Source organism: Leucoraja erinacea, chromosome 5, assembly GCF_028641065.1.
Source record: "Leucoraja erinacea ecotype New England chromosome 5, Leri_hhj_1, whole genome shotgun sequence".
NCBI lineage: Eukaryota > Metazoa > Chordata > Chondrichthyes > Rajiformes > Rajidae > Leucoraja > Leucoraja erinaceus.
The window spans coordinates 58,346,096-58,362,751 of record NC_073381.1 but is presented as its reverse complement, the minus strand read 5'-3'; the positions used below and the strand labels follow the sequence as shown (position 1 = coordinate 58,362,751).

Genomic DNA, 16,656 nt, shown 5'->3' with positions numbered 1-16,656 from the left:
GGAATGTCTGAAGAAGGGTATGCAAGCATTTTTTTTAGGAAAGATAATAGAATTATATTGCTCATGTGGGGAGAATTGAACTGAAAAGTAGAAATGTTTTGTCTCAGTTATATCAGGCTGTGATGAGATCACATTTTAGTCATTCGAGGCAGTGTAGTTTAGAAGAATTAGAGAACTTGAGTGAAATATATAGAACCATGTGTCGGAAAGAACTGTAGATGCAGGTTTAAATCGAAGGTAGACACCAAATGCTGGAGTAACTCAGCGGGACGAGAAGGATGAGTGATGTTTCGGGTCGAGATCCAAAACGTCACCCATTCCTTATCTCCAGAGATGCTGCCTATCCCACTGACTTACTCCAACATTTTGTGTCTCTATCCTCAGTTTAAACCAGCATCTGTAGCAATGTCACAAAATGTTGAGATTTAAAAAATCAAGTCTGCGGTTTACCCCATCAGATAAAGCATAAAATAAGTTTAATTTGACACCTAATTCACTTTCATATCTTCAGTATTAAAAAAGTTATGGCGATTTTCATACTCGGAAATTAGCATCTTTTCCCCTATTGCTTTTCCATTGACTTACTCAAAAGCCCATAACTTTAAAAATTAAGAGAACTGAATGAAATTTCCAGTTGTTATAGATTGAAGCATTCTGAAACAAATGTGAAACAATCTTACTTGGATGACCTGAAATTAAAGCATATAATTAGTTAGTTACCTAATTGTAGCTAATTACAGAATTCAATTACTAGATCTAAACATCTATCAATTTCTTAAGAAAAGGTTAACATTTTTAAATAGCCTAAGTGTCCAAATAACATTCACACAAGAATTCACAATATAACATAATGTTTAAATCTCATTGTCATGAATTTATAGGCCAAATGAAAGGAATTTAGTGTTTAATTCCCATAAATTAATGGCCATTTAAATCATCTTGCGAGTGGGATTTTGTGGAACGCGATCGATTGGAACGTTGCGGTTGCAGTGAATTTAAACCCCATATCGGCAGGAAAAATACAGCCGGTTCGTATGGGGCCTAAATCACCTTTTTGCAACGTAAAATTTTGATTAAAGGCATCCTAAGAAGCACATTTATATGTAAAATAAACGGCTTTCCTTTACCTGTTCCGTACGTGAAATCCGTCCCCGTTGTCAGTGTTGACGGCTTTAGAAGTTGATTTTTAAATTACTCCTGCTCTTAAAATATCCAGTGCAGTTTAAAAAAAAAACGAAATAAAAACGATGTCGGAGCGATTATTCTTCAGCAGCTAAACAGCCTGACAAAAATAGATTTGAACAGGCTGGGAAAAAACTGCATTTTAAACCTGCCCCCATCTCAAAGGCGCCAAAGTCACACACCCGGATAGTGACAGAACTGCAGCGCCGCTGAAGGTAAGTTTTGTAACATACCTAGCATCTGCAGTTCCTTCCTACACTGTTACATTTATGGGGCACCTCTCTTACAAGCAAGTTTTAGTGCTTTAAGTCTTCAAGTGTCCCAATGAAATTACCACACAGTTTATAAATTTAATATAAATGTAATTGTCATATGCATCGGCCATGGAGCAATGACATTATTACTTGGATCTGAAAAAGGGTCTCGATCTGAAACGTTACTTATTCATTTTCTCTAGAGATGCTGTCTGACCTGCTGAGGAATTCCAATATCTTCAAATTATTACTTTCTGCAGCTTTACAAGCCCATTAACCGAATAACATACAAAATCATATTGCAATAATCAAAATACATTAAATAAATAAAACAATAAATCACACGGTAAATTAATAATGATAATCCGACCATACTAGTGCAAACACCAGTTTGTAGAGCAACCAAAACAAAGTTCATTGTTAGTGTTGGGCAGTGTTCAAGAGTCTCTTGATTGCTGGGAAGATGCTGTTCTTGAATCTGGAAGTTCAGTTTTCAGGCTCCTGTACTGTCTCCCAGATGGTAGTAGTGAGATCAGGGCATGGCTAGGGTGGTGTGGATCTATGATGATATTAGCTGCCTTTTTTAGACAGCACCTCCTAGATTCCTTCAATGCTGATGTCAGTATCTGTGATGAACCAGATAGTCTTCTTTCTGCAGTCCCCTCCATTCCTGGGCATTTGAGTTATTTTGATTCAACTAGCCAGTATGCTTGCCATGGTACACCTGGTACAAGTTCAATGGAGTATTTGGCCACATTCCAATTCTCCTTAATCTTCTAATGGTGGTAATGAGCTTTCTTTATGATTGCATCAATGTGCTGGGCTCAGGGCAGATATTCAGATATACTCGCTTAGGAACCTGAAACTGTTAACTCTCGTCCCATCGATGAAGACACCGAGATTGGCTTTCCCTTCCTGAAGTTAACATTCAGCTCTTTTGTCTTGATAACAGAGCATAATTGTTTTTCTGATACCATTCAATCAGATTATCAAGCTCCCTCCTGAAATCTGACTAATTATCGGACCTAAGATACACAAAATGCTGGAGTAACTCAGCAGGACAGGCAGCATATCTGACCTGTTATTTATTAGTAAATTTAAAGATGGTGTTGGAGGCATGTCTGGCTACACAGTCGAGATAAAGAGTAGAGAGGACAAAATAACTAATCTCTGAAAAATTGCTATCAAGAATATTGCAAAATACTGAACCCTTTGCAGTAGTGTATATGTGCATCCTGCAGAGCCTGTCATCATTTTCAGAGTAATAACAACAGACTTCTACAAATGTAAAATCCAGCTCTGAAGAATTATTTTAGGAACTAAACATGGTGAATGAAATATAGTAGTGAATGGATACCCTTTAATTAGTCCAGATCAAGGACTATAAGAGGGTGTTTAGGGGATAGGGGATAAGTGATAGGGAAAATAGAAAATTGAATATTTCAAACTGATTTAGAAAAGAAAGCACAAAGGATTTGTACTTTGGTTTACAGAGTGATTGTAAAATTAAGTTCCCATTGTATACATTCAGAAGATCAAAAACCATAAATGGTATATCCAATAAAATAAGGTAATCATCAAAATATCTTTAACAGTCAAAAGTTAAGAGTGTTTAATTGTCATATGCACCAGGACTGCAGAAGCAGCTTTCAAAGTGCCTGTGAGTCATCTTTAGTAAAGGACGTACACTCCACTGAGTATAAATGGGGATCCTGTGGATAGGGTGAACTGCTTTAAATATCTGGGAGTCCACATCTCTGAGGATATGACATGGGCATCACACGCCTCAGCACTCGTAGTAAGGCAAGGCAGCGCCTTTACCACCTCAGGCAATTGCGGAAATTCAGAGTGTCTCTGAGGATCCTCCAGTGCTTCTACGCAGCAGCGGTGGAAAGCATCTTGTCCGGGAACACCTCCTTCAAGCTTGTAAACAAGAAGGCTCCCCCGGCCGAACCACTATGGGAACTTCCTCACCCCATGCAGGAACTATACAACAAGAGGTGCAACTCCAGAGCAAATAAAATCATGGGAGACCCCTTCCACCCCTGCAACGGACTGTTCCAGCTGCTACGGTCAGGCAAACGCCTCCGTTGCCATGCCTGAGAATCTCCAGAGGCAATCACTGTAAACGCCTTTCTCCATAGTACAGAACGTTTTTCCTTCTATTAATTACGTAAAATATATGTGTGAACGCGAGCATTGCCACTTTCATTTCACTGCACATCTCGTATGTGTATGTGACAAATAACTTGACTTGACTTGACTTGACTTGACTTGACTTCCTTGAACAAACCCCAGGCCAGCACTGGAAGTCCAACTTAAAATGTCATCCAAGTAATATACTTCCCTCGGGTCCTTTAATCTTCACACAATACTGTCATGGCGGTAGATTCACACCTCCTTCAAGCTTGTAAACACCCCCCATCCCCACTTCCCCACCATCCAACCTTCAACCTGGCATACCGATGTTAAGCTGATACCTGCCCTAATCTCCATGCAATCATGACTCCATAGCCCTCTAACACGTTATACAACTCTGCCCAGCATCTACCTCACCACCACAAACCTTTCAGCCAAATATTTAAATATACTTTAGAGGATACTAATAGGCAATTCTCAGATACACATATTTTACAAAAATATTAATTTATACTTCTTTACAAGCAACATCAACACCAGAATGTTTCATTTTTCACATTTTAAGCCACTGGTTTAATATATTTTCATTAGTTATATACCTATCGGCCATTCAATTCTCCAACCTCATCCCCACCAATTTGTTGTTTTACCTTGCAAAATATTTAGAAGTTAGAATTTAGGAGATTATTATTAAATAAAACTGATGTTTTGCCTAGGTGTACTATTGTGAACTTGGGATTTGTTAAGTGGTATAGTTTAGCAATTTGTTGGATTAACCCGATAAGGCAATTTGTTTAATGGCATCTGTTAGTTTAGAAACAGTTGACAGCAACGATACAGATAATAATGACCCAATTATGATACATCTTGTATTTTCATTCTGAGGCTCTTTTGATGGTGTCAACGTGATATAAAGTTGCTTGTGTCACCTCAATAATTTTCAGAATGCAACAATTATTTAACAAATCTCACAGTAATGATGCTGCTTAATAGAGTCTTGGGTTGTTGATAATAAGTGTACACAAACATGATTTTCTGAGAGCCAGCATGTCCTTTGTTTTATGACTTGAGTGTTGCACATTTGGACAATCTATTGTTCATCAGTGTAGCTCCCCATATCCACAGCCATTCAGGTATGCACTGGGCAAATAAGAACTGTAATGGGAAAGACAAATAATGTTGAAAGAACCATAAACATTTAGTTTCATAGAATCAATTCCTTTCAATTAATGATAGTGTGCACCTCTACAGCAAAAGTTGAATGAAGTTAAACATTTATTTCATCCTTTCACATGAATTGAGACAATTCTCACTACATTACTATATCCATTGTTGTAAAATACACAGCCCATTTGGTCCGAGGGTACTGACTTAAGGCATGCCATCCAAGTAGTCTAGCTGACACTGCCACTCACCTACTGAGTCCCTCAATTTGTTTGGTTTTTGCTCGATTCCAGCATCTACAGTATATTGTGTCTCCATCAAACTGTCCCAAGTCATGGACAGTGTTGCACTCATCCAGACAAACAGAGTATTCTAAAAGATTCCTAAACTCTGCTTTGTGGATGAAGGAAATGCTTTTGGATGTCACAAAAAAAGTCACTCACCTCAGCATATCCAGCTTCTGATCTGCTGCTGCAGTGTTTTTCTTTTTTGAAAATAGAATTGCAATATTGTGCAACTGGAGAATTTCTCACTTCTGCCCTTGTGTTGCAACATGAATGTAAGACTGTTGGGCTGTGGACATTGCCCTGAGGAACTCTGATGATGATATTATGGGGTGAGATGATTGATCTTCAACAACCAAAGCAATCTTTCTTTCTGTGAGTTAAGACCTCAAACAGTACAGCTGTTTCACCTTGATGCACACGATTATTATATCATGGTGCTTTGACATTCCCTTGGCTCAATGTTGTCCTGATATTTTCATCTTTTTGATGCTTCTCAGATCTCTCTGGAACCCCAACCTCCTCAGCATCCATCTTTTCACAATCCATACATATCTAACTACTCACTCATCAACAGTTCTCTATTCAGTTGTTCAATAAGTATCTTTATCCTTTAAAATGTAATTTTTCCACATTGCAATCCCAGTTCATTCACCTTTGTTTTATTAACTCTCTCAGATACTCACTTTTCTCTCTTTACCACCCTTGTTATTTGTTATATTGCTAAGATTTGAACCTCTTTTGATAATCTCATTCACAACTTTGTTTTAAGAATAGATGATGGCTAAAGGTTAGAGTGAATAAAATCAATCAGTTTGTCAAGTTATATTACTTGGTACAGGTGCACAACCTTTTATCCGAAAGCCTTGGGACCAGACACTTTTCGGAATTCGGAATTTTTCGGCTTTCAGAATGGAAGATTTTTAGCATAGATTTTAACGGCTGGCTCAGTGGTAGAGTGCTCGGCTCATATCCGCAAGGTCGCGAGTTTGCGCCTCGATCCTGGCAGTTACTCGATCGCAAGTTTGAGTCTTCAATGTAGTTTTTTCTTGCAGAATAGGAGAGAATAGGGAGGGTTAGGCTGGGATCATTCTCTGCGAGATGATCTTAGTGCGGGAGACAAGTGTAGGAGAGGTGTACTGACTGTGTGGGCAGAACTTTGGAAGTGGTTGCCCACCATTCTCAAAAGCCGCTGTGTCTCCCTGTCCCTGGGATAGCAGGGGGCGATCAAACAGCACAATACCCCTCTCCCCCTCCAACTCCAGAGGAATCCGCTCCCCGATGGGCCGCTACGGCGACAAGTTGCAGTTCGCCCACAGCCCGAGCTGCGCCACCCCAAGAACAAGACGTACCTTGCACACCATCAGCTTCTGCCCCTACGGGGAGCGTGTTCCTCTGGAGTTGGAGCGGGGCTGGGCTGGAGTTGCTGATCTGGGATCTCCGTGCTTGCAGTGGGCCTGGGGGTCGGTGTCCCGATGAGGGGGCACAGCTCGGGCTGTGGGCGAACTGCCACTTGTCGCCGTAACAGCCCATCGGGGAGTGGCTTCTGGTGGTCCTGATGTCTCTGGCCCGTTTGCAGTTTTCCTCTGGAGTTGGAACGGGGCTGGGCTGCTGCTGGCTTTGTGTCTCTGGGATCTCCGTGCTTGCAGTGGGCCTGGGGGTCGGTGTCCCGTTGGTCCTGACGTCTCCGGTGACTGGCACTGCCCTGCTGGCATCGCCAACGTGAAGTCAGTGCAAAGCCCCCGCGCCGGTGCAATGGGCGGGGAGCTGGAGAGGGGAGGGAAGGGGGTCACACACATGGCCGGGAAGCAGAGGGGTGTAGGTGGGGTGAAACTGAAGGGAGCGACAATCTGCTGCTGCCTGCCCACTGAGTTAAAAAGTTCCCATGCAAGACTCACGATACACTGTCGTGAGTCTACCGTGGGAACTTTTTAACTCAGCGGGCAGGCAGCAGCAGATTGTCAATTATTAACCCTCCCGCGCAATATACCCTCACCTTCTCTTTTATGAATGGGGATTTAGTTCCCCTTTCTTCGAGGACCGACCGGAGGTTCCACTGTCACCTCTGCGGGCCGCCCTCGGTGAACGTCTTCAAGGACCTTTCAAGGGCCGAAAAAATGTCCGCTATTCGGTGCTTTTCGTTATTTGGAATTTCGGATAAAAGGTTGTGCACCTGTACCAACACTTTGAAATTGAATAACAAGCATTCAGTTCCCTTTAATAACATGAATTATTACATTAACATTGTGTAATTGACAAAAGAATATGAGGTTAAATACTTCAACATCTATCTAAACTCTCACATGAAACAAGGTTTAACATCAATGTTGGCTACAATTCTCATGTATTGGGGATCTGAGCGCACCTTTCTAATTAGGGATGAGAGCATGGCTAATTTTTACAAAACATGGCTCCTTGACAAGCCATTTGGTTGCAGGGAACTTTGGCTTAAAATGAATGATTTCCTTTTGAAATGCAGGTGATGCCTATTATCATTATGGCTGCTAATACATTTGTAAAATAAGAAATAACTGCAGGTCTCACTTAGCCAAAGTTCCAGTTTCATTCCACAAGCTTGATAGTGTCATACAGTGTGGAAATAGGTCCTTCGATCCAACTTGCCTATGCCAACCAACTTGCTCCATCTACACTAGTCCCACCTACCTGCGTTTGGCCCATATCCTTTCAAACCTCTCCTATACATACACTTGTCCAAATATGTCTTAAATGTTGTGATAGTACCAGTTTCTTACCTCATCTGGTAGCCCATTCCCCACTTCTACCACCCAATGTATAAAAATGTTGCCCCGCAGGTTCCTATTAATTCATGATTTCCCCACGCTGGATAAAAGATTGTGCATTTTCCCCGATCTAATCCTCTCATGATCTTATACATATGATAAATAATGTAGAGCAATGTTAAAGTACAGGACAAGTTAGTGCTGCATTTAATAGGTTCTGACTACCCGCAGAAACATTACTCCTTTGCTGACCTCTCAAATGAGCTGTAGTTGACTGTATCTTTGTTGAAAGAGTTGCAGAGCTCCTCAAATCTGAACATTAATGTGCTTATCAATAAACCATTGCTACCTTGTTCATCTAAATTATTTGTTGGTGAGGCCTTCCTGTACAAGTGAAGGGCTATACATCAATGTATTACATTCACTGAGAAATGTATTTTATGATGCCTTGAGGTTATGAAAGGTACTGTGTGAGCTCAAGACCTTTCTTTTGTACTTTAATGTAATTTTCAAATCTTAAATGCAACATTGCTTCAGATAATTACCTGCACTGAATGTATCCAGTAACCTGGAGTCCTGCTGGCTATTCCAAGGGTTGAAATTGCATGACGTGCATACACATTAACTGATGGTGCTAGCCAGGAGAATAAATGCAGGCCTTCGCCGTACCCATCTCTGTTAGTTGTTGTGGAAAACGGCAATAAGCTCTGAACAAAGATTCCTTTGGGAGCATATTCACAGTGCAAAGCTCTGCTAAAATGGTCTAAATACACCTGAAAAGTAAAAATAGACAATTATGAAAACAGATTTCTCTGAAGGAAATGCTAATTGTCAACCTTTTAACCTCATGCTACATTTATTTTCCCCCTCCCACCCATCCAAGGACGGTTGCTATAGATTTCAATGAACAGCAATTAGCTCTGCACATTTTATTCAGCAATCAGTTCTTTCACTCATCTCAAACATAAAGCAGTGTGAATTGTTTATCATGCCATTGCACCAGGTTTCTGCCAGTTCTCTTAGCCAGAAAACAAAGGAGAGCAAACATTTCCAAAAAGCAGGTCATTTCCAATTAACATTCACTTTAATAAGCCAGTTTGGTATTCCGACTGTGCATGCAGATCATAGGTCGCTAGGGCTAAACACTCACGGCGGCCGTGCTGCTGCATGGGTGCAGACCTGCGTCTCATCCCTATCCAGCCACTGCTGGGCCGTCCCCGTCCCCTCCAGAGTGTCCCGTCCGGGGGCGGCTGGGGACAGAAGAGAACGACGGGTGCCGGCTCCAGCTCGTCTCTGCCTGTCCCAGCGGGGGCGCTGACCTGTTGCAGTAGCGGCCCAGGCCCGCAGGCGACGTGGAAAAGAAGCACCAACTCCAGCTTAACACCGCCCATCCCGCCGGCAGGAAAGGTAGAGTCAAGCTGGGGGCGGCGCCTCAATTGAGAGAATGCAATTTCAGAACTCATTCGTCTCGACCGCGCTGGAGATTTCAACCAGCGCAAGGAACAAATGACCTAAAGATTGCGTTGAGTGAACTGAGTGTTCTTAACGTCCTTGCCGTATACTGGCGTTTTGTGAGAGTGGTTGGATCCCAGCTTCAGCTCAACCAACGTTGGCCATATTATCCGGACAGGCAGTGGGGGATCAGGAACTGATGTGAGGCATAGGCGATGCTCTGGAATCCTAGTCGGCCGCCGCCGAGCAGCAGGGTCGAAGAGGCAGCGCCCGACCCGGGGAGTAGAGGTGTCAGTTCTTCCAGCGGCGAGGCACCACCTACCGCGGCCCGCTCACCTGTCTGGTGCTGACTCCTCGATCCCGGGATCCAACCACTCTCACAAAACGCCGGTGTACGACGAGGATGATAAGAACGCTATGTTCACTCAATGCAAACTTTAGGTCATTTGTTCCTTGCGCCCGCGGAATACCCCAGCGCGGTAGAGAAGGGGTTCTGAAATTGCATTCTCTCAATTGAGGACATTTTCTCGACTCTCCTAGAAGCAACAAGCCATGGCTTTACCAGTGGTTGTCTAACTGAAACCTCTCTCCCCCACCTCTCACCGTCTCCCCGTTTCCCACTTGCATCTACCCCCTCCCTCTCGCTGTTATACCCAGCTTTCCCCCCGCTACCAGGCACCCCTTTCGCTTTTTTTAGTCTCGAATGACCTTTGCCAAATCCCATGTTTCCTTGCGTTTTTTGGAACACCGAACTAGTTTATTAAAACAAGATTCCAAGTTCATTACAACCTCAGTAATATAACTGCATTACAAACTGAATGTGACATTGTTATACAACTTATTATAATTGCAGAAACATTTAGATATTACCTTAGTACTTGAATATGTGGCCATCTGTGGTGTGGGCTTGCAGCAAAATCCTGAAGAAATATTAACAATCGCTCCCTTCCCCCTTTGTACCATTCCTGGTAACACAATGCGGATCATCATGTTGGTTGCAGCAATATTTACATTTATAAGATCCCAGAGTTTGTCCTCGGAAATGTTTAAGAAAAACTGTGGATATTCAGCAGGCACATCTGCACTATTCACCAGAATGCCTATTTCCTTATCCTTCAGAGCTTCTTGAATTGGTTGGTAAATCTCACGTCCTTTAGTAAAATCAGTTATGATTATATAGGTTTCAACATTAAACCTTTCTGTAATGGCGGCGGCTGTTGCTTCCAACTTGTTTTGATCATGGCTAATAAGAATCAGATCAATGCCTTGCTTAGCCAGCTCCTCAGCATAGGCTTTACCAATCCCAGCTGTTGCACCTGAGGACAACAAAGATAGATCAGTTAAATTAGTTAACTATTTGTAGAGTGACTGAAATCATCAAGCCCTAACTCTGTAAAACCCATACTAGAAACTATGTTCAGAGAAATAATACTTATTTATAAAGTTCAAGGAAAGGATTCCATAAATGCCGATCATGTAATGTTAGATGTATTTCATAAATGTATTCCATTCTATGTTTTTTCTCTGGCAGGCATACAAGATTATCAGTCACATAACATCACACCATAATCTTTCCAGATGTGTTAGCTTTACATTATCCAAATATAAACTTATTGCACAGAATAAAATAAGACAAAGTCGATTCAAAATTCCTGCACATTATTGCACAAACTATCTAAGATTATCAGATATATCCTGACAAAAAAAATCTACTTTCCATTGTATTATAATTCTATACCAAATACCTCTAATCATATGAAATGTGAGTGTTAATAATGGAACGATCCAAATGTATATTTATTTTCATCCAGTAAAAGTGGTCATTGCGATTCACAAGCAAGGTGTATCTCATCTATTGGTCAAATGTGACTTTACAAGCACATCTCTGGTCGAGTGACAATGGTCACTACAGTTATCATGTAGGAAGCAGTTTTTCCCCAGGGGAGGAGGGAGGAGAACACAGGCAATGTGAAACTGAGAATACCATGAGAATTGATTTGGCAGGGAATTAGATGGGAACTATGTCCCACAACAGAATGGGGAGTGCAGCCTGCAATTCCCAAGTGACAAACATGATGAATCGACATGAAGTTGACAGTGTCCACAGAAGTTGTGAAAATAAATTGACCAGTCTGAAAGGTGCTATCCATTCCCTTCACAGATGCTGCCTGACTCACTGAGTTCCTCCAGCTATTTGTGTTTTGCTCAAGATTCTAGCATCTGCAGTACCTCATGTACAAATAAATTGATGGATCAAGGTCAAGAAATGTTTCCTTTCAGAAGACTACTGTTCCTTCAGGATAAATATAAGATCTCATGATATTGTTTTTTTTTTCCCAATGAATTGCTTTTGACAGTGAAGGCACTGAAGTCAAACTACAGTAGGATGTAACATTTCCAACATTTGAACACTTAGCTTCACAAATTAGCACATAATAGAAATATGATCTCATTGCACATAAAGACATTTCCTATCTGGGAATGACTTTCCTTGGAGTATATGTGAAAGAAAACAATGATTATTATCACTGTCTAATTCACACAGAATACACTGTTTTAATTGTTGTTGTTGAGCTTTATAATAAAGGCCTAAAGTATAGCAGTGTCTTAATGTGAGGCTGAGCTGATCTTTAAAAAGTTGCTTTAGTTAGTTAGGGTATAAAAGTGTTGCTCTTATGATTTATTGATGAGAACATTGCTGTATATGTTTAAATAACTTTATATTCTTTATCACAACACACACTAAATTATGGGTTAGATTGCCCTGAAATCTTAAAATTTTAATTTAAATTATAAATAAATGACTAAATTAGAATTTGTTCTTATTCATAAGGATTTCAAAGTTGCCGACTGAAAACAGCAATGTGATTTCATTGACTCGGCTCTAGACCACTTCAGCGATAAGACTTTAACACATTTCTGGCTGTTGCTGTTGAACACCAACATACAGCTTGGTGTTCTACATCATCATATTCTCTAAACTAATCATCAAACTCAGCGAACTGGGTCTCTCCGCATCCCTATGCAACTTGATCCACGGCTTTCTCATCAGCAGAGCTCAAACAGTGCCAATTGGCAACAGTTCTTCCTCAATGACCATCGGCACAGGAGCACTTGGCTGTGTGCTCAGTTGCCTGCTCTACTGTTCCTAATACAGATGGCAATTGATTCTTAAATGATAGAAAGTTGGGGCTCTTTTTAATTTTCCAGGTTAAAATCCATCACGTTACTTGTGTCTGTATAGCATTCTCAAATGAGAGAAATTCCATGTGATGATGACTTTCTATAAGTTTCTACATCTTGCAAAATATTTTGTGCAGTGAACCACCAAGAGAAAGGCATCATTCTGTACTTTTGTGTCCTAGCCACTGTGGTGTTTCGACTTGGACTATCTGTTCCATGCACCTCAAAGCACAGGCCAGGTACCCAATTTGACTCCATTGAGCAAGCCACATTATTTACAAGCTAACAACAGGACATTCATAGCAAACTCTAAATTCTGAACTCTCATGGGAAAAGGTTACCAAATATTGGAAATCAAAATATTCAAGGATGTTCTCAAAACCTCCTTGGAAAAAAATACACATGACTGCTGAATTCTGGGAATCCATTTCCCCACGAATACTCAAAATCAAAAAGGATGACTTTTCGTGGTATTAAGAACTCTGTGTGCACACTTTCAGAGCACACAAAAGCCCAGAAGCACACCACCTCACAGACTACCCACTTACCCATCTAAGCATCTCCCATCCCAGAAGAATTTACATTTCCCACACTGGTCTCATTATTAAGCTGTGATCCACTAATTTGAAGAATCAAGTAATCCTTAACCTTGAGGGAGTATCCAAGAAATATGTAGTATTGAATAAATAAATGGCTCAGTTGCCGCTTTTATGGTGTACTTGAACAAGTGTAACTTGGTGCGCCTGCTTTTGCTTTGAACTTTTGCTTTGTTTTGTATGTAATTCAGATGATAAGGATCATCCCAACCATTAAACAAAACAAAGCAAGAAAAATTCAATCCATTTTTATGATAGACCATGCCCAAAGTTAATTTGAGTATGGAAATCTCGGGCAAGGGTAGCTCATTCCCCATTCTCTAAATGCCTTTGAAGTTAGCCACTGCATCCTCAATGTTGTAAAATAAATGGATCAGGGATTTTTTTTATCTACATCAGCTCATATTGGGATCACTTGGCTATCCAATTTACCTGCTTCACAATAGACAATAGGTGCAGGAGTAGGCCATTCAGCCCTTCAAGCCAGCACTGCCATTCAATATGATCATAGCTGATCATCTCTGTTCTGAATGGCTTACCCTTTATTCATAAACTGTGGCCCCTGGTTCTGGACTCCCCCAACATCGGGAACATGCTTCCTGCCTCTAGCGTGTCCAAACCCTTAATAATCTTACGCTTCAATAAGATATCCTCTCATCCTTCTAAATTCCAGAGTATACAAGCCCACACGCTCCATTCTCTCAGCATATGACAGTCCCGCCATTCCGGGAATTAACCTTGTAAACCTACGCTGCACTCCCTCAATAGCAAGCATCCTCAAATCAGGGGACCAAAACTGCACACAATACTCCTGGTATAGGCTCACTAGGGCCCTGCACAACTGCAGAGTTACCTATTTGCTCCTATACTCAACTTCTCTTGTTATGAAGGCCAACATGCCATTCGCTTTCTTCATTGCCTGCTGCACCTGCATGCTTACTTTCATTGACTGATGAACAAGGACCCCCCCCAGATCACGTTGTACTTGCCCTTTTCCCAACTTGACACCAATTAGATAATAATCTGTCTTCCTGTTTTTGCTACCAAAGCGGATAACCTCACATTTATCCACATTAAACTGCATCTGCCATGCATCTGCCCACTCCCCCAACCTGTCCAAATCACCCTGAATTTTCATAGCATCCTCCTCACAGTTCACACTGCCACCCTGCTTTGTGTCATCTGTAAATTTGTTAAGGTTACACAGAAAAGCTGGAGAAACTCAGCGGGTGCAGCAGCATCTATGGAGCGAAGGAAATTTGAAACCCTTCTTTGAATGTTGGGGACTTCAAATCCCTTCAAGGATCTAAATCGATGTTTGCAGACTGAATATGAGGTTGTCCTCCAATGCTGCTCGCTGTGGCCATGGAGGAGACCCAGCACGAAGCCTTGCGTGTACCCCACTATTCGAGCGGAGGTGTTGCCTGCCATGGTCTGAAAGGGCAAATTTGTCATTACTTCAAATCCTTCATCTAACTCTTTGTTTGTAAATAGCTCGGTCCCAACCAGCCTTGTTCTATCCATGCCAGCCATTCTCTAATCCCCCAACAATCCATGTCAGCATTTCTACCCCCAATACCATGTTCCCTAATTTTGCCCACTAATCTCCTTTGTGGGACCTTCAAATGCTTTCTGGAAGTCCAGATACACAACATCCTCTGGCTCTCCCTTGTCCATTTTCCTAGTTACATCCTCAAAAAATTCCAGAGACTGATCATGTTGATTGGGAAACTATTAATAAAACTTCAACAAATTGCTGTTAGCTGTGCTGAAATGTACGGGATTGGATATTTATGAATTGGGTGCTGATCCAAAGAATTGCTTGGCCTTGGTTGAAGAGTCACACATTTTGCAGCTGTATTTACAATGCAAATCTAGCATTAATAGAGCACATAAAGGTACTTTATCAAGTCTACATCATTCACTTAAAGACAGAAAAAAACTACATACCAGTTACCATGGCCCATTTCCCATAGTGTTTGAGCAGGTGCTTCCTGCTCACCAGTCTCGGGATGAAATGGAGTCTAACCATACTGTAGATATCACAAACAAAGCAGATACTTGTCTTTGCCACATACCATGCTCCCAGAACAGTTAATGCATCTGAGTAGACATTACACGTCCTGGCAACCTGCCAGTACAGTAGTTCGAAACTATCCACCGCTGCCATGCTATGGAATGTGGATAACCTTTTAATCTAAAGGACAAAGTAACCCAGTGGCGTCCCACAATAGCACGTCTGTAATTTCACATCAATGCATCACGTGAACATATTATCGGGCTTGGTAACAGGAAACTTTCAGAATGCTCTTTGTAATACAACTTTGTAGATGCAGCCCGTAGTCTGTTCTGATAGTTTGTATTAATCCTCTTTACATGCAGTAAGCAAACAAAAACGAGATGCCGGAGTGCATAAAAATCGCTTACAAATATTCAGTTTAAAAAATGACTTGCATTTAGCTATTACAATCTATGCAGCTGTAAAAGCGTTCTGCAGAAGTGCTGCTTATGCACACCGTTACAGAAATAAAATAGCTACTGTATGAATTTAACCCATAGGCCGAATGAACTGAAAAGCAAAATACTGTCTCCTGCCCGGGAACTTGCATCAGCTGATCTCTCTAAAGGTCCCTACTGAAATGTAAGGTGGAGCTTACAGAGATTAGCTGTTCAATGGCGTGCCTTACAAAAACTGTTCATTTGTTAGATGCAACAAACAGTTGAAAAGTTAGGGATATTTTTATACAATCCATTTGATGTATTCAATCGAAACACTTATATTTTTGGCTTTGACAGTGAGTAATTGCAGTCCCTTAAACAATTGGTTGAAAACTTATTTTCTGGACCTTCCAAATCGCCGTTGCACAAATAGATTTTTTTGAAAGATGTAGATCATGGTGTTTTATTCTGGAAACAAAATGTTTCCCTTTACTTATATGCATTGGATGGCTATCTCATTTTCAAAATTACCAACCTCAAAACAAATTCTACATAAGATTATTTGATATAACCAAGCCACTCACTTCCAGCAAAAGCAAACGTTATTAAAAGTGATAATTTGCAACTCTCAAAATTAGCAAAGTGATGGATTGTGTGCTTGACAATGGCTTCAAGAGACACTTCAAAGGCATGCATGCTGACGCTTAGTTTTGGTTTTGTCAAGCTCATTCTCCTCCAGACCTCATCATAGACTTAGTCCAAACATTGATCAAAGAGCTGAATTCCAGAGGTGAATTGAAAATGACTGCACTTGAACAAATATGAAATCAAAGAATCAATCTGCCTTCATACAAGGTATTCTACTGGACATGTTATCCTACTGAACATGAAGGATATTTTTTTTGTTTTATTTAGTTTATTGTCATGTGTACCGAGGTACAGTGAAAAGCTTTTTCGTTGCATACTATCCAGTCAGCAGAAAGACTACATGATTACAATCAAGCCATCCACAGTGTACAGATACAGGATAAATGGTATAATGTATAGTGCAAGACAAAGTCCAGTAAAGTCCGATTAAAAATAGTTGGAAGAATTCTCCGACAGATTCTTCCCAAATGCCATTGCCATACAGGATAAAGACTTTAGGCTTTAGAGATACAGCGTTGAAACAGGCCCTTCAGCCAACTGAGTCTGCGCCCACCAGTGATAACCCCATACACTA

At 41.1% G+C, this 16,656-nt stretch overlaps 1 protein-coding gene across 1 annotated transcript; it reads right to left on the bottom strand.

Annotated features, from left to right (window-relative positions):
* Window positions 1-4,338: 4,338 nt before the first annotated feature.
* Window positions 4,339-15,631, bottom strand: hsdl1 (hydroxysteroid dehydrogenase like 1). The gene is made up of 4 exons (XM_055635732.1): window positions 14,946-15,631; window positions 10,087-10,532; window positions 8,310-8,537; window positions 4,339-4,730 (listed from the first exon to the last, which is right to left on the bottom strand). Exons 1-4 carry the CDS (start codon window positions 15,163-15,165, stop codon window positions 4,635-4,637), a joined length of 990 nt encoding a protein of 329 aa, XP_055491707.1. The 5' UTR covers window positions 15,166-15,631; the 3' UTR covers window positions 4,339-4,634.
* Between the last annotated feature and the right edge of the window lie 1,025 nt (window positions 15,632-16,656).